The sequence below is a fragment of the Lipophrys pholis genome, assembly GCF_963383615.2.
Source record: "Lipophrys pholis genome assembly, chromosome: 14".
NCBI lineage: Eukaryota > Metazoa > Chordata > Actinopteri > Blenniiformes > Blenniidae > Lipophrys > Lipophrys pholis.
This window is the reverse complement of record NC_137633.1, coordinates 18,355,243-18,383,235: the sequence shown is the minus strand read 5'-3', so window position 1 is coordinate 18,383,235 and position 27,993 is coordinate 18,355,243. Positions and strand designations below refer to the sequence as shown.

The 27,993-nt window shown below is 41.0% G+C and overlaps 1 protein-coding gene across 1 annotated transcript; it reads right to left on the bottom strand.

Moving 5' to 3' along the window:
* Positions 1-574: 574 nt before the first annotated feature.
* Positions 575-27,488, bottom strand: plcb2 (phospholipase C, beta 2; the record flags this gene model as incomplete). The annotated part of the gene is made up of 32 exons (XM_080480467.1): positions 575-1,492; positions 5,647-5,730; positions 8,206-8,263; positions 8,423-8,482; positions 9,055-9,119; positions 9,846-9,987; positions 10,486-10,669; positions 12,235-12,675; positions 13,698-13,785; positions 13,948-14,012; positions 14,204-14,308; positions 14,453-14,552; positions 15,403-15,567; positions 16,293-16,444; positions 16,682-16,806; positions 16,935-17,019; positions 17,127-17,223; positions 17,326-17,411; positions 17,515-17,728; positions 19,279-19,363; positions 19,527-19,609; positions 21,524-21,681; positions 21,767-21,913; positions 22,007-22,167; positions 22,952-23,052; positions 23,282-23,357; positions 23,465-23,518; positions 23,619-23,698; positions 24,447-24,587; positions 25,962-26,030; positions 26,684-26,761; positions 27,405-27,488. 32 exons carry the CDS (start codon positions 27,486-27,488, stop codon positions 1,322-1,324), a joined length of 3,804 nt encoding a protein of 1,267 aa, XP_080336593.1. The 3' UTR covers positions 575-1,321.
* Positions 27,489-27,993: the final 505 nt, after the last annotated feature.

The window sequence follows — 27,993 nt, the reverse complement described above, 5'->3', positions numbered from 1 at the left end:
TGCCAGGAGTAGACAGGCCCAAGTGTAAGATTCTGGTTAAAGATTTTTGGTGTGGTTCATATGCACACCAAAATTCTGTTCTTTGCCCGATTATGCAAACACCATTTTTTTCAGATAAAGGTTAATCATGAGAAATAGGATGAGCATGCTCATAAGACATGGGCATATCTTTTGAAAATAATGAAAAGTTTGAAACTTATTTCACAATGTAAGTATGTATAACTCTGTACGCAATCCATTAATGGACCAAAACATTTTTCAAATATCACATTTCTGAGGCGCATGTATAACACTTTACATCAGATTATTTAATCTTAAATCACTATGAAGGACAAATGAATTTGATTAACCCCTTTGAGGAAAACAAAAATTTTGTAGAAGAGGAAGGATATGTAGAACTGTAGCGTGTATGCTCCCATCCCTCCTCTGAATCCCAGCCTATGCTACTGAAAAAAACTAGACTACATGTTTCAGAGAATTATGATGCACAATAAAGGCCATATTATATAGTTTCAACCCTATAAAAGAATAGCAAAACCTTAAAACGAAATCAGAAATCAAAAAGACACAGAAAATGGATGAAATTTGTTTATTAATAGTACATATTCAGAGGAAAATAACAATTCTGCCTTCAAAGACAACCAAATATAGAATGAGCCTCATTATTAAATAGCATCAACCCTATTCCCATCATATATGAGCAATGTTGGCATTTCTGTGACGCTGCACCTTGTTCTGTATGACTGTGCGCTACAGAAGATCTCCATCTCTTTCTTTGTTGTTACATCACAAAGCGATGGCGAAGGCTCCGCCGTGGCCTCACAGACTATCACACATGCAAAATCAAGCTGTACTGAAGTGTGACAAATGGAGTCATTGTCTCATTCAGCCTGCAGACTCTGATAACCCATTTTTGTCGCTGCAGTTTTCTTGCTACATTTGTTCCTATTTTTGAACTTGTTAGGAGAGCAGAAAGGAGGCTGTGGGTAGCAAATGAAGGCCTTCATCTGGAATATATTTGTCACTGTGTGGCCTCATTTAGGGTGTTTTTCAGCAATGAATAGAAAGAAAACACGAAGAATCAAATCAAAAATCTAAATGCTTTTGAAATCATCTAAGTCTGGACTAAAGGACATTCATGAAAACCTCATTATCAACCTATAACATGTACTCTTTCTCTAAATAGCACATCTAAAACGAGACAAAAGTGATCCTCGCAAATTAAATAATCTTTTACTATTTTAAAAGCGTCTCAGACTGTAGGTTGCATAACATGTTAGGATGACATAAAAAGCCACAGTTCAGTGATCAAACCGCACGTCTAACCCAAAAAGACGTCTCCATAGACGCCCACCTCGCCCGGCTTCTTGTCTCCACCCTCGTCCACGAATTCGGGGAAGTGCGACCCCACGCAGACGTTAACGGCCTTCTTCACCTCTGCTGGCAGAGACCTCAGTTTCTGCTCATTCTCCTTCAGTGCCTCCTGATTGAGCTGCTGACACAACGGGCCAAAGGTTATTGAGCAGCTTATTGAAAGGACACCGTGACCTTTTTACAGTTGCTTTTCTTTGCAGCAGGTGCTTATCATAATCTTTAGCGAATGGATTTCTCCTTTGGCACAAGACCGAATAAAGATCACTGCTAACTCCTGGAGAGGAGGAGGCTGGCTGAACCCGATGACATGGATTGATTTTAAATAAAAGTGATTAGGCAGATTTTGTACGACTAAAGCTCACATAAGGTGATTTACCTGCAAGATATTTCAATCCTCATTACAATCCAGGGGCCACATACAGCCAACCATGATCTCCATGGGTCCAGATTAGTAATATACCGTAACAACCTTTAACCTCTTAACCACCGATACTGAGATGATTTCCTGTGATTAAACATACCTAAATCAGCAACACGGAGTACTATGAACAGAATGAGCACAAGACGCCCTACATTGGAGTTGTATTGGACATACAGGACAAAATGTTGGAAATGCTAGATTACTGATTTGCCTTTTATACAGTATTACTTCAGGGGTGGCATTTTTATGATAAAATGAACATGATATTTGTTTTCTTGGAGAAACCAAGCTTTCAAAAGGTATGATAGACATATAGTGAAAAATATGAAAACATCCAGAATATTTGTGAAGACACAATACAAACCTTCCCCGATCGGGGAGGATGGTCCTCTTGACTCTAATCCTAACCTCACTCTCATATTAGTTACCTTTGTTTTAGTCGTTAAATTATCAATAGAGTTTGCATTTAGAAAATAATCATTAAAAAAGAGAAAAACGTGTAGTTTCAACACTATGCCTTATTTAATGATGCCACTTGACTTATTTCTCTGTTTTTAGAAAATATCCTTTACCACTGTTCTATTTTCCAGGTATGGTAGCTAGTTTTACCTCTACATTACTGATCGATATGGTCAGGTCTCAGTGATTATGCCCACTACGATCCCCAGGAGATAACTTAGTAGTAACAGCAACATTTATGGAAAAAACACAATTCAACGTCTTCTGAATTAGATTTTCTATTTCACTGTTATCCTGAGGGGCGGATTGGAGCCTCTTGGCAGACCTGTTTGGACCAGCGGACCATATTCCTGACACGCACATCCTAAGCGAGCCACCACTCTGCTCTTCAATTTCACCAAAATGTATTAAAACTTTCTTCACATCTCTTCCTATTTAATAGCATCAATTCGCTCATATCCAATTCAGTTTATCTTCACTGGTATAGAAGAGATGAAAGAAATGTCCTCATCAGTTATCCTCATTTGTCCCTTTGTTATTTTTTTATTCATTCTTTTTGAAGCCCAGCTTTATTCCTCCCACTGTGTCTCACAATATCCAGAGCAGTATTTGTAAGCTTATACTACTGGTGAGACATTAAAAACACACCGTCCATCTGGCATTCACACGTCAATGTCTAAACTTTCCCACACCTTTTTGAGCAGCACCGGCTGCCAGGATTGGGCCGATTGAAAGCCAGGCATTGCAATGCGAAGCACTCTGACATTAATTTACAGCGGTGGGAGCTTGGTGTGGACTTTCTCAGTCACCAAACTGGATGTGTCACACTGCAGAATTACACACACACTCGCTGAATGGGCAGATGGCCACACTTGACAATGCATTTGACTAATTGAGACTGTGTTGTTTGAGCAATTCAGGGGGAATTTTTAGGTGCGCGCATGAAGTCTTACAGTCTTTTCAGTAAATAAAGTAGCTATGCACATGGACGCAGGTAAATAAACCCGGGCGCAATTTGTGGTTAAAGCAGAAGCAGGGATGTTAAAGTCAAAGGGATAGAAATTCACTTAAAAAAAAGATTAATAAGCAATCAGTGTGAGGTTAAAATTTTTTACATTGTAGTTAAAAATCATGTCCCGAATGTCATGGACCTATTTAAAGAAGTGACTACTGGCATATCAAAATATACCGATATATATCATCTCCGACCACTAGATGTCACTGTATGACAGCAGAATGCTGCTACCACAGAAAAACCTCAATGACTTCTTTATGAAGCTACACAAACTAAAAAAAATATATAAAAAAAGAAAATAAGCAGCAGAAAACCAAACCAGAGGGGCAGAAAGGGTTTGATGTGTGTGAGAAATGTTACCGTGATGAAGAAAACAAAGACGGCTAATTGTGGACAAATTCACTGATGGCTTCTCAAACATCCAAGCTTATTGACAGAGTCTGGATATGAAAGAATAAATGTCTTTTACACCAGTGAGACTCGGATATGTTATTTTCCTCTTTGTGTTGCAGTTTTGAACAGATGCGACTTGTACTCAGGAGTCACTTATAATGTGGAAATTACGTTAATTCAATGAATACAAAACAAAATGCAAAACTACAATATATAACAGGTATACCAATTGCAGGGACTTATTAATGAAGTACAAGTTAACTGTAAGTAACAGTTGTTACGTCATTCATTGTCCATGGATGAACCATTCAAAATAAGTAATTTTATTGTAAAATAGTCCAGGATTTAACCAAAACATATCTTGTGGCACAAGCTTTTCCTCACAGGACAACCTGCAAAAGTTCCTATATCAAAATGTTCACTTCAAAGTAAGATGTCATCTTGGATTGTCACAGTGAGCTTGTAGGATCGCAGGTGAATCACAGTTATGCAGATGATACACAGCTGTATACAGCTAATCAAATTACGCCAGCACATTTAACAAATTAACCATCTCCCTGTCCAACATCATTCCTTTGATGAGACACAAATGTATTAATTGGGACTGCAAATGATAATGAGACAGAGTTAGAAAGAGTCTGAGATCAGCTGAGAAATCTGGTTCAGCATATTAGACTGTAATTCAAGTTTAGAATCTATTTTGACAGCCACTCAAAAACAGAACAATTTTTTGTGTCTGACTGACTTAATGAGAAGAAACTGATCCATGCTTCTGTTTTCTCATCACGAGACTAGTGCAATGCTCCACTGACAGGATTATCTAAAGCGCTGGTTTTCAAAGTGCGGGGCAGGAAAGGGAAATGCATTTTTCCCGGAATTACTTTTTCCCTTCAATCACTGAGTAGAAATCATGACGAAAAGAAATGAATGGAGAGTAAAATGAATTTTAGAAAAACTAAGTTTATATGCTAAACCACTAGAGAAACAGCCTGGTTGTAGATTATAAACAATGACCTGAAGAATATTTAAAATCATGGTGTTTTGATCGTCTCTCCTTAGCTGGACTCAAATTGTCTTTGCTGCACGTCTGCATGCGTCCACGTGACACGGCGTCGTGAGAAAAACATTGGTGGCCAGGCACATCTGGTCGATGCAGGAGACAATGCTGCTCTGAAACATGTAATATTCTCCTGCCGATCAGAAGTCTGAAGGAGAATGTTCCTTTCTTCAATTGAAAAAATAAATTGATTAGTTGAGCTAAAAAAGTTGCATGTGGATCCTGTGTTCATGTCTGGAGTGGCTAACAGCACAGTGCAAAGCAGGATGGGATTGATCCTCTGAATAAATCAGATGAAGTACCTGCTGCATGTAAACCTGCACATTGATCTGATCACCTTGTTCAGTCTTCATGTAAACGGGACAATCTGAGCTCTCAATTGTGATGAATTGAAAATGATCTCTAATGATCTATGAATCAAATTGATAAGCAGCTCTCATTTCTGACAGAAAACTTCCTAAATTCTTTTATTTTTCAAGATTCAAGCTTTATTGAATTTGTCTGTCATGAAACATAAAAATCCAGTACAGCAGGTGTTTTTTTTTTTATATATGTTTTATGCACCAAAAATATGAGTGTTTGTTTATTATCACTATGGCACCACAACTGAAAACCTTTTTAAATCCACTGTTGTAATTTTTTGTCATTGCATCATGTGTACATTCAGGTTTTATCATGTCTATGATGGTTTTAATAGATCTTCTTCTTGTAAAGCACTTTGGGTGGTATTTTATGGCAGAACTGTTTCAATCAGTTTACTATTATAACTATTAGGAATGCCGTCGCTTTGTGAGTCTGTCCTCGTCTTTGCAAATGTTCAAATTCAATTAGAAACATGAATAGCTTGTGCAACTGAGGCTTTGAATTTCTAGTTTATTTCTTTGAATGCCATGGCTTCTGGTGGGAGGACAAACACACAACTTATACCTGATTAGTCAGAGTCTTGAGTTCTTCCAGAGTGGCAGCCTGTTTCTTCACCAGAGTTTCTTGCTGTGGGTTGTAATCCGAAGACTGTAACAACATAACAGAGTTGGAAACATGTCAATCCTAAAACACACTATTGATTTGTGGTTTTCAGCCTGTGTGTGTGTGTGTGTGTGTGTGTGTGTGTGTGTGTGTGTGTGTGTGTGTGTGTGTGTGTGTGTGTGTGTGTGTGTGTGTGTGTGTGTGTGTGTGTGTGTGTGTGTGTGTGTGTGTGTGTGTGTGTGTGTGTGTGTGTGTGTGTGTGTGTGTGGGTGTGTGGGTGTGTGGGTGTGTGTGTGTGTGTGTGTGTGTGTGCCCATGGGATGCAAACTGAGATGGAGGATCAATACGGTTCAGTCAGAGCTTGGACTCGTCCAGTTGGTTTACACGGCCTCTCATGCATTGCGATTTCCAATACAGGGCCTTTCTGATCAAACAGCTGATTGTATGAATAGTTAGTAATTACTGGCCAAATGCTGATTCAGTATCAACATGGAACTGCAATGCAACTCTAACGTGTGGTAAAATTAAGGGAGATCTCACTCTGTTGGACTGACTCGGTTAGACTGGAGCAGAGTGAAACGGGCAGATCTTGAACCTAAATACAACAGGTCTGAATCTCGAGAGGCGCATGAGCACAGCTTGATGAGTCATCTGATGCACATGGATCAGCCCGCTCTCTGTAAACGGCTTCTGAGTAATGGACCAGCCTGGCCTATGGTCAGGGCCTGCTGCTCTTTACTCACAGGGAGAACTCGTGTGTTTGTGTGTGCTCATATATGGGCGCCTGTTGTTACAAGGCTTCTCCGCATTTCCTACAGTTTAGCAGTGTGTGTGTGTGTGTGTGTGTGTGTGTGTGTGTGTGTGTGTGTGTGTGTGTGTGTGTGTGTGTGTGTGTGTGTGTGTGTGTGTGTGTGTGTGTGTGTGTGTGTGTGTAGCTGGGAGCGGTACGTGGGTGAATCTGTATATGAACATGTGTGAAGGAAAGATGCAGCAGAAATTTTTTTTTAAATCTTTGAAAGACATTGTCACCATAGTTACACTTTCAGATGCAAAGTGCGTACAGCAGGGCTGCGTGAGCAGGCTCTGGCGCTGCCAGATGCACGTGGACAATGTGGTAATGCGCTTGAGAGCTCCGTTTCACAATTACAGTACGACTTAATTTCTCGGAGACAAAGAGTGGTTAAATCCTATTCATGAAGGGACTCTTTCCTACACGTTTTCAAGGACGCCTTCCTCCATTGCTGTACAATCTAATGATCGTCTCATCAGAATGATTCATACTGAGAGACTCATCACAATCGGGTGAGATGTCTGAAACGTGTTGGATCGCGACCCCGCATGACCAAGATTTAGCACCTCGGACTAAAATATATAGCATATATACTTATTTGTTGTAGAAACACTCCTGATGGAAACTGACTGAGTTTGGCAGGCGGTTTTGAGAAAAGTCTTCATTTGCTGTTACTCAAGAATGCGTCGTGAACACGATGGGATTCAAACTTCAAACGTACTGGTCCCCACGTCTAACGATTTGACCACAAGCCTACCCGTCCAGAATATCTGTTTCCTTCCCTCTGTCTTTCTGAGTGTAAAATACACTGCTCGCTGTATACACAGTGCAAGCTGTTGGTTGCCATCCATGTTTATTTTAGTGCAAGAACATGCAACAGTTGGCATTCTCACAGGATTTGTGGGGTTATCTGCTGCCAGAACGGTTTTGTTTCCTGGCCAACAACTTGATGTCAAGTGCACAGAAACTGGAAACTTGCTGTTTCTGTTCCAGAACTGAATAAGTAAATAAATAAATAATACAAAACAGTAACCTCGAACCGAGCTTCCCTTCGCTGTGAGGCTCAAATCGAGCAATGGATTGCAGTTTATTGAAAAGCTATGCAATAGATGTTTGCACTGATGTTATCACAGCTTGACAGAGGAGTCGAAGGGTTGCGGTGAGTGCAGAGGATTCAGCAACATCAGCACAGGTAACAACGAACGCATGATTTTCAGACAGCATAGAGTACTGTGGTGAAGAATGTTAGTATTCCTAAGGAGATGTGTGGAAATAAGCAAAATATAGTTGTTGGTTGTTTTTTTTTGTCCTTATCATTTAATCTTGTTAAAATAATTCAAAAATCTTTGATTAAACATAAACATTTTTGAATCGGTAAAAGAGACAGTTTCACATTTATTGTCAAGATCAGAAACTTTTGCTTTTCATAGTATGAGTAAGGCCAGAGGATATGAATTCATAGTCAAGTGCAATTAAGCACAAAACAGGCTTCAATGCAGAATCATGTGAATATTAGTGACAACAGTATCAGCCTATATGCAAAGACTACCCAGATATTTGAAATGCAAGTATATAGTTGAAGGCAAATGGGCTCATACTCTCACATCTATCCATAGCTGTCAACACAAGATCCCCAAAAATGTCCAGTTGGAGCTTTAATTTCCTGCATGATGAAAAAGAAACTATAAATCCAGCAGTATAGTTAAGTAAGAGGTGTACTCTGTACTTACAGCTCCGTCAGACTGGCTGGCATCATCCAGCACCTCTATGCTCGCCGCCTTTTTCAGCCTGAATGAAGATCATTTTTTCACAATTAGCTCTCTTGAACATAATGTTAACACTCCACTCATAATGTGTAATGTGCAGTGCCATGTGACAGAGGGAGAAGAAGCTGCAACTTGATCTGAAATTGAAAAGGAGCACACAATAAGAGAGCTTTACACTCACTTCGATTTTTCTGAAGACGAGCCTTTGGACAGCGATTTCTTCTTATTGTCCTTGGCTTCGCTGTGCATGAAGGCAAGGATGGGAAAGTGGCTTTGAAAAAGAAAACTGCTTTGTGTGTGTGTGTGTGTGTGTGTGTGTGTGTGTGTGTGTGTGTGTGTGTGTGTGTGTGTGTGTGTGTGTGCGTGTGCGTGTGCGTGTGCGTGTGCGTGCGTGTGCGTGTGCGTGCGTGTGCGTGTGTGTGTGCGTGTGTGCGTGCGTGCGTGTGTGTGTGTATGCGTGTGCGTGTGTGCATGTCGGCAGGTGCTGATTTACCTTCCCTAATGTTTAAACACCTGTTGCATAAAGTCTGTCCTGAGAAAACCATGTGCCAGCAGAGGAAATGAGATAAGTCGCACTCAGACACACACACACATAGATACAAGCCAGCCAAGGACATTGGAGGACCCGCCCGCTGAGGTGATTCACTCAGTATTTGAGGTATTTTCTTTGCAAAATGTCAGATGCTTCACCTCAAATGATACACAGACGAAGACAGTCACACCACAGCCTCAGAGCACAGACTCTGCAAAGCCTTCTGCTTCACTTTTCCATGTGCATCATGGCCCAAATGTGTTGCATATGTGTGTTCACACCTCTCCAGGGTCTTCAGCTCACTGGTGTGTCTCTCGTTGGCCATCTCCAACAGTTTGGCCAGTCTCTGTCACAACAGAATAAGGAAACGACACAGTCACAGTCAAGCTCCCATTTTTGAATCATTTGAGGAACGACAGTTGTATCACGCTGTTAAAGGAGCTCATAAGGAACAGTTACATGAGGAAAAAGGAGAGCGTTTAATCTCTCAGACAGAAGACAAAGAAAATACAAGAGCTCACATGATTGTAATTCAGAAGGTTACTTGTAGTTTTTGACCAGTTTTTTCCAAATACACAATTTTACTCAATTACGAACAGTTCACACTGTTTAATCTACATCACAGCTTTTCAAAAATCGCATCACATTTTGACTTAATATTCAAACCACTGCGGTTTTATAGCGAACTTGGAAAAAGTCCTAATCTATACAAACATTTATTTACCATAGAGTCAATATAATATACTTCATTTTCACTGTTTAATGCTGATATTTAATTAGCATTTTATCATATGTGAACTTTTATGCTGGTACAAGTTGACATTTTGAATCCCGAAAAGATTATTATGCAACATTAATACATGTTAAAAAAAAAAAATAAAGATTTAGTAGCACATTTTTAGGGATTTTTCATGTTTGTATAAACTTGTGTTTTCTCTATTTTTTTTCCTGCTTTAACCAAACAATTTCCCATCTATCTGTCAATCACACAACATCTGGGTAAGCTTGGGACTCAAGGTGACACATGGGCAGGGCGAAGGAGCACGGAGAGACAGAGGGATGTTTTGCTGACCTCCGTGGCGAACTGCTCCTTCTTCTTCTTCATCTGCTCACACTGCTCCGTCCACAGAGCTTGGAGCTCCGAGTGCATTTTGTCTTTCTGCTCCTGCACTCGCTCGGTCTTCACGCTGGAGTCGGAGGCGTTCGCTTCTCCCCTGGTGGACACATGAAAAAGACACATCAGAGCATGGCACACATGCAAGGGGAACACAGCTTTACCTGCTACTACTACAGCCGCCGCCTTTCCACCGGTTTCTATCAGTACAATAGGTTTATTTGTCCTGTGCAGCTCATATTCATTTAGGCTGTTTTCTTCGTCCGCCAGTATTCTGCTTCAGCTAGAAAAACACATTAGCCGCCGAATATTATTTATGCTTCTAAATATAATCGTCTTAATGACTCCGACTAAAACACAAACAACAAGTTCATTAGTGGATCAGTAATAATTTGCTGTCATATTCAGCACTGCTTTGCAGGAAACAGAGCAGTCTTTGCTGCATGATTCAACATAAACAATTGGCCAGATGGGTCTTTATACTCCAAATAGCATTTCTTCTGCAAACGCTATCAAAAACCTCCTTTGTTCAAACATCCTACCTATTTCAGCTCTAAAACCATCTCTGAAAGGGTAGAAAGAAAAACCTCCTGCTTACTCTTTTTTCTTCAGTGAGAGCTTCTTCTTGATGGCCTTGAAGGAGTCAGAATATTTCTGAATCAAATCCTCTCCCTTTTTCTGATACTTCTTTTCAGTCTCTTTCATCTCTCTCTCCTGGCGCTTGATGACCTTCAGATAGTTCTTGTGCTGTGTCAGTTCTTCAGCAGTCACCGTCGAAGGCTCTGCAGCATAAAAACACACACGGGGTGAGTTTTGAGAGACTGTGCCGAATATGAAATCAGAATGAATCCAGTCAACAACAACAACAACAAAAAAAAACACCTTTGATTTTCCTCTTTTTTTCTACTCAGACGCCTTTTGCCAAAAGTGCATTGATAGGATTTTGAGTGTATGGGGTGCAGGAAGCTTTTCAGAGTTGCCTTTGTTTTGAGTTTACATGGTGGCACCGGAGGGCATGATCTGATTGAATGACTAGACTTATTATTAAATCGATGTCAGTTTCAGGATGTTTCGGTTTGTTTTTTGCTGTAAAATATTGACTGAATGTTACACTATGAGCCTGATCTACTCAAGGGTTGTGCATGATATTGTACCAATCTACCATCGACAGATGCACAACACACTACTATACATATAAAACATTTGCCTTCACGATTGTGTTCCAGATGACACAAAATACAGCAGAGAGTTTATGCTCATAGATTAATGTGCAGCGTGCAATGTCATTTACTGCATTTAGAAATGTTTGCATTGTTCATGACTGCATAGGATTTTAACAGGTTTGAAAAGGAAATGTAGTTCAGTTCAGTGTACTGCAAAGAAGCTGCTGTTATTGTGGTGAGCAGTATTTCTTCGGCTGGATTCTATCTGTGGATTTTATCATAAGATAATTTGTTTTACTTTAAAATTGGCTTTGTGACGGATCATCTCCCATACTGAAGTTTAATATCTTCCTTTATCAACACATGGCAACACATTTTATTTTCTGCTTTTTTTAACAAACTAAATAAAGTAAAGTCGTGTTTACATAAGTGGCAGCTTTCATTTTTATCACTTGTTTGTGCCTGTCTCAATTTCTGCTCCGGATATCACCTGTGCCTGGTTCCTGAGGGCAGAAAGCCTCCATCTCTGAGCCGGGCTCTGGAAAAGTTTCTTCCCACAAAAACAAGAGTTTTTCCTTTCCACAGTCGCTTATGCTTTCTCATGTGGATCAGTTTGTTTTTCTCTGTAAAAATGCCTTAAAATGACTTTGTTATATTTGGCACTATATAAATAAAGTTGAATTGAATTGAATTGAATTGATTTACGCGACAATGTTTTCATGTCGAAAGCAAAAATCTTACATTGCGTTTTAGGTGTCTGCCTACAAAGCAACAGTTTGAAAACAGCTCCCAAGGTGTAACTTTTCAAAAACGCTTTGACTCCGTCGTCATGAAATAGGGGGAAAATACAACTTTTCTGACACTGCTACTGCGTATGCTCGCCATGACCATAGTAAATATTTCTTCTGCACATGCCCCAGCAGATAGTTAAGTTAATATTATGGCGTATTGTTCTCTGCACACGTGTGAATGTGTGTGAATTCAAAACAAAAACAAACAACACCCACTAGTGGCCCAACGTGAAAACTGCATTGTTTTCAACGTTTCTGCCATTTCCGTTCGAACGGTTATCGTTTTTCAAAATGTTGCTGCGTGAACTCAAATCTTATCTGAAATGAAAGTGCAAAAACGATGCGTTTTCACTTGAATCATTTTCCTGTAAACGTGGCCTCAAACAAGTTAACCTGATCCTGCCGGCTTGGGCGCTGCATCTTCCGGACGGGGTACGACCACAACAGCCGGCACGTCAGGAGTCGCCTCCTCAGCTGCAGGCGCCTCGGCAGTGTCGGTGACTTCTGCCGACTCCTCTGGTGCAGCCTCTGTGTTTGCACCATCATCGCACGGCTCTTCTTTTGGTTCTGGTTCTCCTCTTTCCTCGGCAGGGGGCTCTTCAGGAGCAGGAGCAGGAGCAGCAGCAGCCTCTGCCGGGGCTTCGGGTGTTGAAATTTCTGCTTCTTCAGCAGGAGCAGTTTCAGTAGTTTGAGGAGGCTCTTCTGCAGGTTGTGGAGTATCGGGCTTGTTTTCTGGCTCTTCCTTGACTTCTTCTTCTTTGTTTGCTTCTGCTGGAGCCTCTGACGGCTGGTCAGCAGCATCAGTGGGTGGTGTAGGCTCGGATGCGCTCTTTTCTGGAGGAGGCAGTGAGACAACCAAAATATTACCAGGTGACAGTGGTCCACTGTATTAAAACCTTCTCTCCCTCAATGTTTGATTTCTGTGCTCTAGTTTGAAATACTTGGAAACAATAAAATGTAAATCTATGGTGTTGCTAAAGCACAGTTTTCCCTCGTTTTTTGGCTATTGAAAATGCTGTATTGCGATTCCATTGATGCCTGAAAGTTAGAAAGCTGAGACCAGTGGGGAAAATTTTTTTATTAAATAAAGATTATCCACTTAAAATAGGTATCTTCTTTTAAAATTTGCACCAATAAAAGTGGTGAGTTTAAAACGATTATCAATTTATCTAATAACGAAAAACACACAACTATACATCAAGAGTGATTGTTTCTTTATGGATATTGGCCTTATGGACTTTAATTAACACTAACCATCATTTGCATGAAACTATGTATGAATTTTTGAAAAAGTTGTGATAAAATATAGTAGAATCTCCAGCATTTAGGTGAACATAACTCCACAGGGTGAAACAAAAAACATTATACCTGCAGGTCTTCCTCATATTCACTTCCCCACCTAGGGTGTGGTGACTTCACTGTCTTCAGCAGCTGGAATCCTTCAGTGAACCCTACAACTTTAACATTGGAGGGACAATTCACCCCATGACCCCTGGACTTAACCCACATTTCATCATACGTGTTGCTCCTAATACTGGTATAAAGCTCTTTAAAGTAAAATATTTCATTTCCAGTTTCTTGTTATTTATGTTATAACATCGGTTTGCATTCTACTGCACACCATGTCTTTTGTGACCCTCATATTGTACTCCAATCACTGTGTATGCTGTATTCTAACTTCTTATCCCTTTTGGGTGTCCTTTCATTTCAATCAGCTGTTTTTATCCCATTTGTAAAGAATCACAATAAAAGCATTTCAAATAGGTTCAAAACCTTTGGAACAGGTTAGTTTGACCCGCAGCATCGTAGATCATTGGAGAAAAAAAACTGTATGTCCTCTGCTAAAGCTTCATTACCTGCAGCCGGAGCTTCACCTTCTTTGGTGTCGGTGGGGGGTGGGACCACCAGAGGCAACTCATAGGGGGAAACGTAGTCAGAGGATGACTGCGAGGGTTACAAGAAAAGGACAGGAACATCACATTCTAACAAAGCCGGCCTGCTTCCAGGAACTCGGTTAGTGCTGTGATAGTTTCATAGGAAATATGGGGACATGACTGATGTGCCACTTGTAGTGGATGAGAGCTGCGCAGTCTTTTTAATTCTCACCTCTTTGGGGGGTTTTGTGGTCTTCTCTGTGCCCTTTGTTGGATTAAACAAAGCATCTGTGAAATCTGTGGATGAATAATAAAAAAAAAAAAAAGAAGTAAGATTTAGATCATTGATTCTTAAACCTGAGAAGAAATGTTCTTATTATTAGACTTCGCCATGCTCCATGCGTACACACTGTGCCAGCCGTGTCCCCGACTGTCTCTCCAGCAACATGGATTCAGTTTCATTTGCAACAAACACAAAAGCTAAGCACCTGCAAAAGCAGCAGGGATGTAGTCCTTGACCTCGATGTACACAAAGAGCGCAGGCAGAGTGAGAGGCATGTTGCTCTCACTGCGCAGGCAGATGTGATGGAAGCCTGCAGGGCATTAAAAAAAAAAAAAAACTCTTGGTAAATTAAAAACAAGGCTGCAGCTCCTGTGATCCAAAAGCTGACTGAAAACAAGTTACAACATTATGTGGCCTTAAATGACTCATGTAGATTAATTTGAATTCAATTCACCTGATTGAATGGCGTGGAGGGGGATGATTCTGTGTCCAACAAATTTACCGTTCTCTTCATGGACAACAATTCTGAGAGAAGCCATTTCTGGGAGCAGGATCTAATCATGTTGACAATAGCAAAGCACACTGTAAGATTCAAGATTTAATTTGATGTCAGGCTGACTTTTTAGGAACACGAAGGAGAAAATATTGTATCCCAGTGATGCTATTTCTGATGTACAAAGGCCCTCCAGTGAATACCTGAACCCTTTAACATGTTCTTGAGGGGGAAAAAAAGCAACGCGAAAACTTCAGGTTTTAACCTGAGCTGAACACATGAAAGCAGACCTGGACTCTCTGAAATAGACACAAGCTCTAAAACCTCCCCTCTTGACAAATGACCTGGACTTTTTAAAGCAGACATAAACTCTGATAATAATGAACTCTGACTATAAACTTAACTTGAGTCTTTGACACTTTTATTCTTAAAACCAGACCTACAGTCTTTACAAAGAAGAGAATCTTCGTACTGGACCTATTACTCTTATAAATACTTCAAAACACTTGTGCTCATCAAACCTGGAATTTTTTTTTAACTCAAACTCTGTGTAGTTGACTTTACCTCTTGAAACTACACCCTGTGTGAAGATTCATTACATGACGATTATACAAACAAATCTCTTAAAAAGTGGTCCACAAATGAACAAATGTTTAAAAGGTTGCATTGACATTATTGAGCAATTCTCTCCTACAGCACAATGTGTTAGTTACACAAAAAAAACTCACCTAAAATATGACTTCCTATACTTAGTAGGTGTAGGTTTAAAGATAGTGCAGTGGTTTGCTGGGTGCCGTGCAAAGAAGTTAAAAGATTTGCTCTACCAAAGGAACGTCATCAGGTCACAATGAATGAGCTCACACCTCTCGTGTGATTGTGCCTATTAGACATGTTCAGTTTCCTGCGCACACCTTTTCAAACACAAAAGGCTCCTCGTTCCACACCGGATTGATGGCATTGGGTGTGGTGGACCACTTGGTGCGGAATTTCTTCTTGGGGTCTCCAGGCAGCCCGATCACCTCCACCTCTACTCCAGTCTTCACGCTCTTCTCTGAGAGGAACTGTCCCGAGTAGATCTAATGAGAGGGCCGACACACATGTGCGAGCTGATTACCAGTATTGATGTGTGCTGTTGTGTTTATCCAGGCTGTCAAAACAGCCGATATAAATAGAGCCCAGGTTTTCACTCATGCAGAGTGTGCAGAATACCAGGAACCATGTTTCAGCCGCAGCAGGAAGGCTCATATTATTACAAACTGTGCAAGGACAACACACGCACACACACACACCCACACACACACACCCACACACACACACCCACACACCCACACACACACACACACAAACGATTTTAGAGATGCAAAACCATCATAGCCATAAATCATTGAACCCCCCCTCCTTTCAGATTGCATTTAGGAAAGGCTGCAGATCCCCTTTTTTTACCTTCAACTGGCCAAAACACTATGAATAGACCAAACTCTTGTTTATACAAAAGCGGAAACCTTTAAACAAACAAACAAACAAACAAACTAGGAAGGTTTTCTTTAGATTCTAGAAAACAAGTCTTATTATGTTTTCTTTGACTTGCAAATCTACCTTGAAGGTCCCAAGCCATGCGTTGACAACTACTGTCATAAATGATGTCACTTTAACACCATTAAGTTAGATGATTCTAATATTTTTGATGCTTTTGTTTTTGTATTTCATTTGCACAGATGACCGAGCATCTGTTCCATCCTGAACACAGCACATGGTCAGGTAAAGTAGAAAGGGGCTGCTACAAGAAGGCCCTAAAACCTGCCTTGATGGTCAACGTGCTCGCCACCACAGTGTCAATCCTGTCACAGAAAGGGTCAAACTTCTTGTCACTGCGCCGCATCACGTCGTGCTTGAGGAGGTAGCCCGTCCTGCCGTTGAATTCAAACTGAGCCATGTTCAGCTGCATGGGGAAATCTGAAAATCAAACACAAAACAGCCCATTCATGCCATCTCCCTGCAGCTTGAGGGAGAGCAGTGGAACGTTTGGAAGGTGCAGAGCTCAGCAGAGGCCTGAGCGGAGCAACACTGACCTGCTGTGGTGAAACTCAGAACCTCGGCTTTATTAATGTAACAGCACCATGTCTGAGGCACATTCAAGGAGGTAGATGATGTTTGTGTGTAGTTGTACAGTGTTTTGTTGTTTTTTTTTACCCATGGTTTGGTAGTTGAGCGCCACCATCTGGCAGCCGACATTCCAAAACGGTTGAGGGCTGTAGTTGGACGAGTCCATTCTTGTTCCTTTGGGGTAAATCCTGCTCATCTGTCTCTTATTGTATCTGACAGACATGGTTTAGGAAGCATGAATTCATATCCCTGCATTTGTTTTTCTAAATTGTATTTGTTATGGAGTTTTTTTCTCAGTATGGAGAGTGTTAGTGTGACAATTTTCTCTGGTGAAGGATACTCAACAAATTCGACAGCCGTCTTGGCAATCATCGCCTCCCCTTTGGTCTCCACAAAAGATGAGATGACATAACTCTTGTTTTTCTCTGTCAGAGAAGAAAGGAATAGGAGGAAGTATTGCATAACTCACAATGACTTTGATATGTGTATGATGTGAAGGAGTTTGGATTCAACTCATAGTACACAGACATACTTCTTGCATTGTCAAAAGAGATGAACTTGTTGGGCTGAATGTAGTTGACTATTGACGACATGGCCTCGTACGCGGTCACTTCTTGTCCAGCTGTGCCCTGCAGGGGATTGACAGGAAGTTGGGTGATGCTCAGAGTCTCCAGACAGGAAACGGATTATGTGAAAACCATGAAACTGTCATCATCCTCTTCATCATTCACCTCATCTGAGGTCTTCATTTTCTCCTCGTCCTGTTCCTCGGTGTCCTCCTGCTCTTCATGGTCGTCGGCAGCTGCATCTCCCTCCGCTGAAACACACAAACTCAACGTCAGCCAACCTTAAAAGTGAGGTAAATATGTCTGTTTTGGATTATAACCTCAATTCGCATCAGGATTTGTTTTTGTGTTCACCCTGGCTCTCCTGGGTGCCGGGTGCCGGGATCGTTGCCTCTTGGGGAGAAGAGTTTTGGTCCTGGGTGGCTGCAGATGTGGTTGTGGTCTGATCAGCAGCCGCTGTGGTGGGTTTCTTGGCCTGGGCTGGCTTCCCATGGCTGCCCTTCTTGTTTTTGATGAGGATCTTACCCAGGAGCTCACACGGGCTGGGAATCTGTTGACCTGGCTTCAGCTAGACGTTAGAAACAAATATAAGACAACAATGAATGAAAATTATGAATGATTCTGTTCTAAGACAAATTCCAATGGCTGAATTTGCCTTCACTGCCAGCAATACTAATTTCCCTTTTTGTTTGACATGCGAAGGGAAAAAAACTGGTATAAATACAAACTGGAACATATAAAAGTTTATATCTTGTGTTAACTTGTTATCTAAGGTCATGTTTTATGGCTGCAGTCAAATTCTATTTAGTGGGAGGTTGGGGGAAATGTTTTGGGTGTAAAGGTTGCAGACTTCAGCACTTTGTTACGTAAGATTTCAGTCAATAACAAAAACTTTGTACACAGAAGGCTTTGGCACAGGAAGTAAAGTCAAAGATTAACACATAATGTGAAACTGGGGTTTTCAAAGTGTTGTGCTGGTCTGTCCTGGGGGGACACGTCCCGGGAGTTTTTACATTTTTCAAATAGGAAATCAAGATTTACTTCAATAAAAGCATTTTTACCATAGTTGGAGACTATACGTAAAGACTTGTCAAATATTTTATACTACGATTTTAAACTAGCATGAGAACAGTTGTGTTTTTATTGCTTATGGATCCAACAGCCAATAACAACCATGATAGTTGTTTTTTGTAAAGTCTCATCAGGTGTGTGTTTAATTTTATTTAGGTTCGTGTTTAGTGTCTCATCTTTCATGCATCCGTTTTGGTGTCATGTGCATTTCTTGTTGAGTTAAAGTCACTCATGTCTAATCCTGTCATGCACTTCCTTGTATTTCCATTCATTTCAAACCCTGTTTGTGATCGTCTACCCCACCTGTGACTGGTTTCACCGGTTCTCCCAAAAATGTTCTTCCTTTGTCTTGTGGCCAGTTTCTCTTGTTCTCTTCAAGACTGTGTTATCACATATCAGCCAGGTTTCCTTGTTTTGTTTTATTTTGTTTTGTTTTCAAGCTTGTGATACTTTTTTTTACAGTTTGAAGACGAAGCATTTGCAGTGTGAGAGTTTAGTGTGGTGGTCTAGTTTCTCAATCTAATTTAATGCTATTGTAATGCATCCTCAAATTCTCAAAAAAAAAAAAAAAAAGGTATACCCTTTCTTTAAAAAGATACCATTTATTGGACCCAGAAACATCCCAGGGGAAAGGGATCTGAGTTAAAAAATGTCTCATGACTTTGTCTATCCTGAAATCCGAGCCGTGTCGCTGATCTTATCTGAGGTAGTTAAACACACGCTCTTCTCCCTCTGGAGCTCGAGCACATTCACTGTAAGCTCGTATGCCCCTCAGAGCTGAGGGGAGGCGATACAAATCAGCTATGTAAGTGCTCGGGAGTCTTGTTCAACACAGATAAAAAAGAAAATGCAAAGCTTGAACTTTTCACCTCTATGGCCTTCAGGGTTGTTTGATGGGACAAATGTAACATGAATCACAGAATGAAAATGCAGAATTTGATCAAATTCATTAAGCATTGATGTTTTTTTGGTTTTTTTTAGAAATCCAGGGATCCCTTTATGTATTTGTTATCTTTGTGATGGTCTGTGTTTGAACAGTGCACTCACGGGGTACTTGTCCAGCGGTTCTGTTAGCAGGGCGTCACCAAATATGGTTTTGCAGTAGTTGGCCATCTTCTCTTGCTGTTTCACCCTGAAATAAATCCACATGCTGCAATTATCTTCTGCTTCTGCTAAGAAAAAAGGCTTAATTTACAACTCATGTGCAATTTATCAGAATCAATGTTCGGGATGCTTCTGTGCGTCATTTCATCCTCTTTAATGTGACAAGTTTGTGTGAAAAGTTTCGCTCTCACGAGTCGACGTGGTTCTCAAATGAAAGGATGATGGGGTATTGTGAAGTCTTGAAGGCGCTCTCAGCAATAGCCTCTATCACGTCCTGTCACATGACACAAAAAGAGACATTTTGAGGTCATTATGTACTTGAATTCACTATTGTTTCAATTGAAAAGACTAAACTGTCAAAGAGAGCAAAAGCATACAAAATGAGGCTGATGAGTCAGAAAAATGACAAAAAGAGTGAAAAATGCAATAAAACCAAGAGGACTAGTTTCATTATACGTGAACAGACGCATCATGACGAGCTGCATCGCTCGGGAAAGGCCCCGAAGTCGGCTCAAAGCAATCTCACATCGAGGCTGACAGTAAAGTGAACTGAGGTGTCGCGTCCGGGCCCCCGGGGCGGCGAAGCTCAAGCTGCCCTTAAATGGAAGTGTTGAGTGTGAGAGGACAAAACCGCCGCGGCTCACCTCTGTGTGTGTGTGTGTGTGTGTGTGTGTGTGTGTGTGTGTGTGTGTGTGTGTGTGTGTGTGTGTGTGTGCGTGCGTGCGTGCGTGCGTGCGTGCGTGCGTGCGTGCGTGCGTGCGTGCGTGCGTGCGTGCGTGTGTGTGTGTGTTAGTGCGAATCCCTCACACCCTTTTGCTCCGTGTTTCGAATGTGCACTTCAGCATGAAGAAGTGGTAACAAGTGAGTGTGTGAGGTTATTACGATGACCAGAATGTATTTTGACACACAGTGTGAGCAGCCTCTGGTGTGTTTATACGAGAAGAGGTCATGTTGAAACCATGTTAAAGTTTATGGAGGGGTATGAAACAATTATGCAAAGTACAAGTATAAGACTCACATTGTTTCATAGAAATAATGTTCTCGGTTTGAAACTTGTGAATGATGGAGGACCTTTTTGCTTTGAGATTGCATGTTTTCTCTGTGGCTGCCTGGGTTCTCTGAGTAGCAGGGCTTCCTCCCACAATCCAAACACATACTGTACTTGACTGTGATTCTATATTCACCTAAACCAGGGCTTTTATTTTGTTTTGTTTTGTTGTTGTGGTTGTTGATGTTTTTTGCTTCTGTAGCTAATTTTAGCAATTTTACTAATTTATTTCATGTTTTTCTTTTTTTTGCCACTTCAGCTATTTTATGCATCTTGACATTTTTAGCCATTTTAGTTCTTTATAGCCGCAGTGCATTTCCTTAATGGCTTGAACAGTTTTAGCTTTATTAGAAGTTTTACTGTTTTCAGTGATTTTATCATTTTAGCTATATTTCCTGTTTTCCTGTATCTCAGTGATAGTATGAAGATGGATTTATGATCTTTCCATTCAAATGCGTTATTAGTCACATTTGCAATGTAGTACCTTCAAAGACAGAGGTATATGCTAGTTGAAGGGATCTCATAGCCACTTCTTCTTCCACATGTGATAACTGATGCTGACTCAGCTGAATAAACGCTTCCTGCTGGCACTCAAGAGCATCATGACAGAGGCTGAGATCATTGACCACTAACACAGTCATGTTTGTAGCTGAGATAAAATATACTGTTTGTCTCGATGTCTCTTCGATAAGTAATTTTTTCCACCACAAGAGTTCTCATCATGCATTAAGCTTTTGTATATCGTGTCTGTAATGCCATCGATGGCTTTAATGGGTATCAGACCGGGAAGGAGATCAGTCCTGTCGCGCTTCACTACTTTGCACCAAAAGGATGTTGCACAAACTCCAAAAGAAAATTTGGTTAAACTTTGCCTGGTGTTTGCATGCATGGTGAAGAAATCTCTCAACATTTGCACAACATTAAGTGATTTTTTTTCGTTTTTTTGAATGTCTGCATACAATCATCTTACAAAAGACATCCTGCTTAGATGCAGACCCCTGGATGTAGATCGAACTGACATTTTGAAAGCTTATTTCTTATTTCATGCACTTTGCATATGTGAGTTTCCAGATACTTTGCATTCTCCTTTTTGACTTTGTTCACTGTGTATGACAGGCCTGTGAGACTGGGGCTAACCACCTTGAAGAGGATCTCAGTGGTCATTGTGAAGCCATGCGTGATAATGGGCTCTTCATCTGGAGGTTTGCCCTTCCAGCAGTCCAGCTCCAGACACCTGCAGCCGGACAGCAGGCACTGACGGTACATCTCCGGGGAGGACACGCCGGAGAACTGACCAGCTGCACAAAGAGCCGGACAAAAAAAAGTTGTCAAAATATAAAGTGTTTGACCGGAAATGGGTGAAACTAAAGTAAAGCATGTGACCTGTAAGGTATGTGTTGTGTGAGGACTTGATGAAGTAGTGGGGGATGGGTTGAGTCATGTCCTGGCATTTTGCAAGTGTGTCCTGCATAACCACTGTGGTCTCCGGACCCATTAGGTAGAACAAAAGGCCTTCTGGAGAAATCAGACCTGTCAATGAAAAAAGAAAGAAAGAGACACGGTGAAACACTAAAGAACAAACACGAAGTCAGCCCATCAGGTAGCGAACACAGTGAGTCTCACCTCTGTTTGAGTTGTTGGAGAACGGTTCATACTTTTCTATCAGAGCCTTGATCTGGTCCTGCCGCAGACGTGGAAACAGCTCCTCGTTGAGCCGAGAGTCTCGCTGCTTCTCGTTGAGGAACTTGGTGAAATTCTCCTTCGTCATGGTGGGTTTGTTGGAGCTGGAGGGAGCAATGAGGCATGAAAATCTCATCAACAATGCACATGATGCCGCTCATGCCCATTACGGCCGACTAAACGCCACCTGAGCCCGACGCCAGGCAGCTAATGGCTGAGCTGGAGACTCAGGCTGGCCAAGCATGAGGCTGGCATAATTGAGTTTACTCTGGGGGTCTCTGGCTTTGTTCTGTTGCATCAGAATGTGCCGGGGGGTTTCAAAGTGTGTGAGGATGAGATTGGACAACATTGTGTCCCCCAAAACATTCAAGCTGCACATGCTTCCTCATGTTTTTCTCAGTATTGTTAACGCATGCTGTAGGTCCTACCAGAGGTGTCACACTCATTTCAGTTCAGAGGTCACATGCAGCCCAGTTTCATCTTGAGTGTGCTGGATGGTGGCATAATAACCTTCAAATTTAAACTTTAAAGGTTGCCTTTGTTGTGGCGTTGTGTTGAGTCCTCTAATATTAATAAATTTTTCAAATTCCAATGCTTTCTACTTTGAAAAACCTCTGGAATATGCAAATAAATCTCATTGTTTTTGGAAAACAGTAAATGCATTTGAAATTGAGCAAAAATTTAATAATAACAAACACAAAACAACTAGTTTCAGTTAATAGCCATAAAAATATCTGTTTTTTGAGTTTTCATTCTGCTACAAACTCTGTATCAATAATCATGGAAAAAGATGTATGAGTTGAGCCACAGCCAGTTGATAAACCACAGATCATCTAGAATAAATGTAGATTTATTTCGGGTCCAGGTGAAGCACAGAGATTGACTCACTAAGAAGTGAAGATCTCTAGGATCTCAGTTCGAGGACACAGGTTTGTCAGGAACATTTTGAAGGCAGACTCAGTGAACACGTCGGCCTTGATAGTGTCGTACTAGAAAGTGAACACAAGTCAGATCCGAATTGATGAAAATGGGCGATAAAACAAAACACATTCTTATGCAGAAACACACAGTTGAAGTGTCTAATAGGATTAAATATGCAGTGGGAGTATTTATGAAGCGGATTATTATAATAAAATGTAAGGCATTGAAGGAGAAGATGGTGGGAATAAACTCAAAATGTGAAATCATTTCCAGCAGACGGAGGCTTTGGTTTATGACCTTTCCTTTGGGGAGATGTGCTGCTGCTAAGGCACTTTCCACCCGCTTCTTATCCGCAGGGAACATCTTGTAAATGCTGAAAAAAAAAAAAAAAGACAAAAAAAAAAAAACACGGTGACACACTGAGAAGAAAATGTGGAAATCTGTGCAAAACTACTACTGTGTAGTTGTACTGCAACCTACTTTTTCACGGGGATCTTGCCGTCCTTGTTGGTCTGAAGTGAAAGGCGGACATATCTAAGATTAAATGAGGAGAGTGTTTCCATCAGAATACGGAACACGTAATAATGCAGTTCATGATAAGATTCATGGACGCTTCTATGACAGAGTCGCTTACATTTTGTCCAGGAAAATCTGTCTGCATGCATTGCTTCTGGCAGCGTTGTACGCTACTGCAAGGATGTCGTTTGCCCAGTTCTAGAGTGCATGAAACAGAGTTGTGGCCGTGCATTTGGTGTCACCATGACTTGTGTTTGACATCAATCCTCAGAGGATTTTAAATAGGCTTCAACAGACACATTGATAAGTACTACTACTACTGTCAGTCTGACTTTTATCTATTTACAAGTAGTACTGTTACAAAATCCTAATATGAAAGTAGAAAAACAAAACTACTTGCCTGCATTAGCAATATCACAAATATTCTTTATAAAATATCTACTTTCAAACAACATTTCTCAGACAAAGAGGCATATCTATAAAGTGTTTTATGTGTGTTCTGGGCTGATTTTTTTATACGAGACAATATTTTCCATGGAATGGTGAGTATTTATGTGTTGATTATGTTCTATTTGTAATAAAGTATTAGTGTAAATCATTGCATTCAGTTTTTATTTACATCTAAGACTGCATGACATTTTTCGAGGGCGTTGGGAGCATGCACAAGTATGAGTACATTCATAGAAAATATACAAGCTTTTGAGTATTTGCAATCCATGTAGGAAAAGAGGAACATTTGTTGCTGTATTTGGATAAAGAACAATTGACATTTCATTCCATTTGGTTAAATCATCGAGTCATAAAGTCTGATGAGCACTAAAAGGAAGTGAAAAGGAACTCTTCTTATAAATGGCTAATGGTCTGTTGGCGAAGTCTGATCAGAAGGGATCAGGGAAGAGAAAAGAGGCAGTGACACAGATGCTCAGTGGATGCAGACGGCCGTTACCTGTGTCACCTTCTCCTTGGAGGCAAAGAAGTTGTGATAGGTCAGATTCACCGTATCTGGACCTGAGACCAGGGTGAAGGCTTTGGCCAGGTGGTTACTGTCTGGGAAGTCCATGTTGAAAACATTCCGGACCTTTTTGACCTGACAAAGTTCAAAAGTGAAATTATAGAAATGTGCACAAGCCACTTTTAAATCCATCTTCGTCTATACATACATACTGTACATCCTCTATATTGGTTTATTCAAATTAGGCTGGAGCTAATCCCAGCTAACTCCTGGTGAAGACAAAACACACCCTGGACATGTCGCCGGTCCATCACAGGACAAACAGAGAGACACTGATGGTCTCACACACACTTTAGAGACGTAAATTCATATCGAATGCTTGTTTGTGGACTGTGGATGGAAGCCAGAGTAAACAATGAACACACATGCAAACTCCACTAAAATGCACCTACTCCTAGCATGGACTCGAACCGGGGAACTTTCCTGCTGTGCAGTGAGCGTGCCAACCACTAAGCAACTCAACATAGATCATTCTAGTTTGATATTTGGCCCACATGCTATATGTTGGATAATTGTGCTTTAAATCATAGTATGAGTCTTGACTTCAGCACTTGTTTCCTCTGCAGAAAGAACAGCAAGCAGTAAGTTTCTTCAACAGGCAAATGTGGTGCCCAGGACATGCAAACACTCGCACACACACACACACACACACACGCACACACACACACACACACACTGTGTCATCGGCACTCCCATTTCCTCCTCACACACAGCTTGATGAAAGCATTAGGTGCTGCCGCCCTGTGTGTGTGTTTTACTTTGCAGATCTCATGTTAGCACGGCAACCTCTTTCCCAAAAACCCCTCAGGGGCCCATGTGGAAGATTTAGTTCCTGAGACACCCCAGCTGGGGTGATGCAGCAGATCTCTCCGTTCTCTCTAAGGGGAACAAATGTCACATTTCCCTTCCACAAGGGATGACGACGGCTGCATACTGCATCTCCCTGTGGAGGCCGGCGAGGATTGCAAAAAAAAAACCTAAAAACTGAAACTACAACTGCCAGCTTTGAAGTCTCTCATACACACACTCACACACACACACACACACACACACACACACACACACACACACACACACACACACACACACACACACACACACACACACACACACACACACACACACACACACACACACACACACTCACACACACGCAGCTCTCTCTCACATAAATCTCAGATCATGACTCAGTCTGTGGTTCAGTGCATGTTTATGTTTGTTTGTGTATCCTTGCATCTGTGAGTTCCTGCAGGCAGGGAGCAGCCTGGGTACATGAGTCCACTCTGACCATTTTTGCAATGCAAATGTGGCTCCACTAATAATGGGCAAACTGAGGGCTTAACAGCACATTTGCATGCTTGCAGAGATTCTGACAAAAGAAACCACACCCGTCAGGCCGAATGAGATGAAAGTGTAGGTCTTTACATTAAACAACGCAGCAGTACTCACTTTTGGAAGTTTTGCATATTTTCCTATTCTGGTGTCTCTGATGGTGGCAACATCCAGGAACGTTGTCTCCTAGAAACAAGAGGCCGAGAATTATCTCCAAACACTGATTTCAACATGTAGGCGCCAGTCCAAATATGGATTGAGATACAAGTCATCCTTTGGCAAAGTGCATAAACAATGGGGTTTTCTTTGTTTGTGTGAAGAGTATTTGATTGCTTTGTCCTGAAACAGGAAACTGTGGTCTTCCTTCTTTTATTCTAAATGTACATTTGCGGTCTATAAGACCATGCCAGCCCAAACCCACACTGACTGTAGGCCTCACTGGTTTTCTAATGTGGCGAAAACCAGAAGGCGCCTCACTAAAACAAGAGGGAGAGACACACGGAGAACTGGAGCTCTAAAAACAGACACTCGTCTCCCCTCGGTGCTTCACAGCCTCGGCTGCACAGTGCACTCAGATGATGAGTCCACATCAGCGCCGATCAATAATCTCCACAAGCTGCTTCTGGGACCGGAAGGTGGTCAATGAATCTCTGAGCTGTCCAACAGCTTTGCTTAATGACATCCACATTACAATCAGAGCGGATGAGAGTGTGACAAAAGACGACCTCGGTTTGATTTATGGTTTAATATCTCAGATGTGAGTTTGACTTTGACTGAAACAAATCTGCTCCTCAACTTTTTCTTTTCTTTTTTTTCCCCAGACTCTTGGTATCGATTACCTTGCTTTGGTTTATCCAGTAGACATAAAAACCTTTCGGATCCATCTTCATAGTGACAGGAGCTGTTTTTGTTGAATCCTTTAGAGAGACCAAAAGAAAATTGATTTAAAATGTCTGGGTGTATAAAATCAAACCAAACAATGGGATTTTTATTTATATATATATATATATATATATATATATATATATATAGAGAGAGAGAGAGAGAGAGAGAGAGAGAGAGAGAGAGAGAGAGAGAGAGAGAGAGAGAGAGAGATACTGTATGTAAACACACTCATACAATTTTTTTTTAATGTATCTATAACCAATACACCCATAAAATATAAAAATACAAATGCATGGAAATACAGTCCAATTATGTGATATTATGAAGGCTGATTTAGATAAATAAATCTTCAGCCTGGATTTGAGAAGACCACATTCACATCCTTCGTATCCCGATCTCCATACTTATGTCCAGGAAATCATTTCTTGCATCATAGTTTCAGGTGCATTAAATATGGTGCCAAAAAGACAAAATACATCTGTGTTTATATTGACACTAGAAGTGCGCCCTGCTTTGTCGTTATATCACAAATCTACGCATCTCAAAGTTTGAAAGTAATTCTGAATTCTTTGACTGCTTTTGACTTACCACTCTTGGCTCAAAGGTTAAGGTCACTTGTCTGACCGCGGGGGAACCTGCAGCTGTAATTGTTTCATTTTAAGAATGTTCACTTACCTCCGACCACTTTGTGAATCTTTCTCCTTTTACCAGATAGTCTTTGACCTCTGGAGGCTCCAGAAAGTACCTTTTCTTATTCATCTTGCCTTTCCACGGAGGCTTTTATCCCTATTCAATACTATGGCTCAAATGCATGTAATGACTGAATATCCACCATGGTCATCACCATTAACTGCAATATGTGTCTGTCTTTATCCAAAAGAAGCACCAAACTGGAGTTCAGCTCTCTGACTGTGCTCAGGACGCACCCCAGAGAATATGCATTGCAAATTAAGTTAGGAAGAGAAAGAAAAATACAAACAAAGCATGTAACACGACAAAGGTGAACATTGGGATGAGAAATAGGCTGCTCATTACATTGTTACAGTAGTAAGACTATTCACTTTGGCAATTTTCAAATTGAACCATTTTATTTGGAATTATTCTGTCATATTCATACGACACAGAAGTTAAAATACATTTTAGAGGTTTATCAACCTGTGGTGCAGTTGTGAAACACTCTCAGAAAAATGTTCTTCAGTGGAAAACTGTGAGGACTTTGAAAATGTCACTAACTACGGTAGAAAATTTCATCTAAACATCAAAT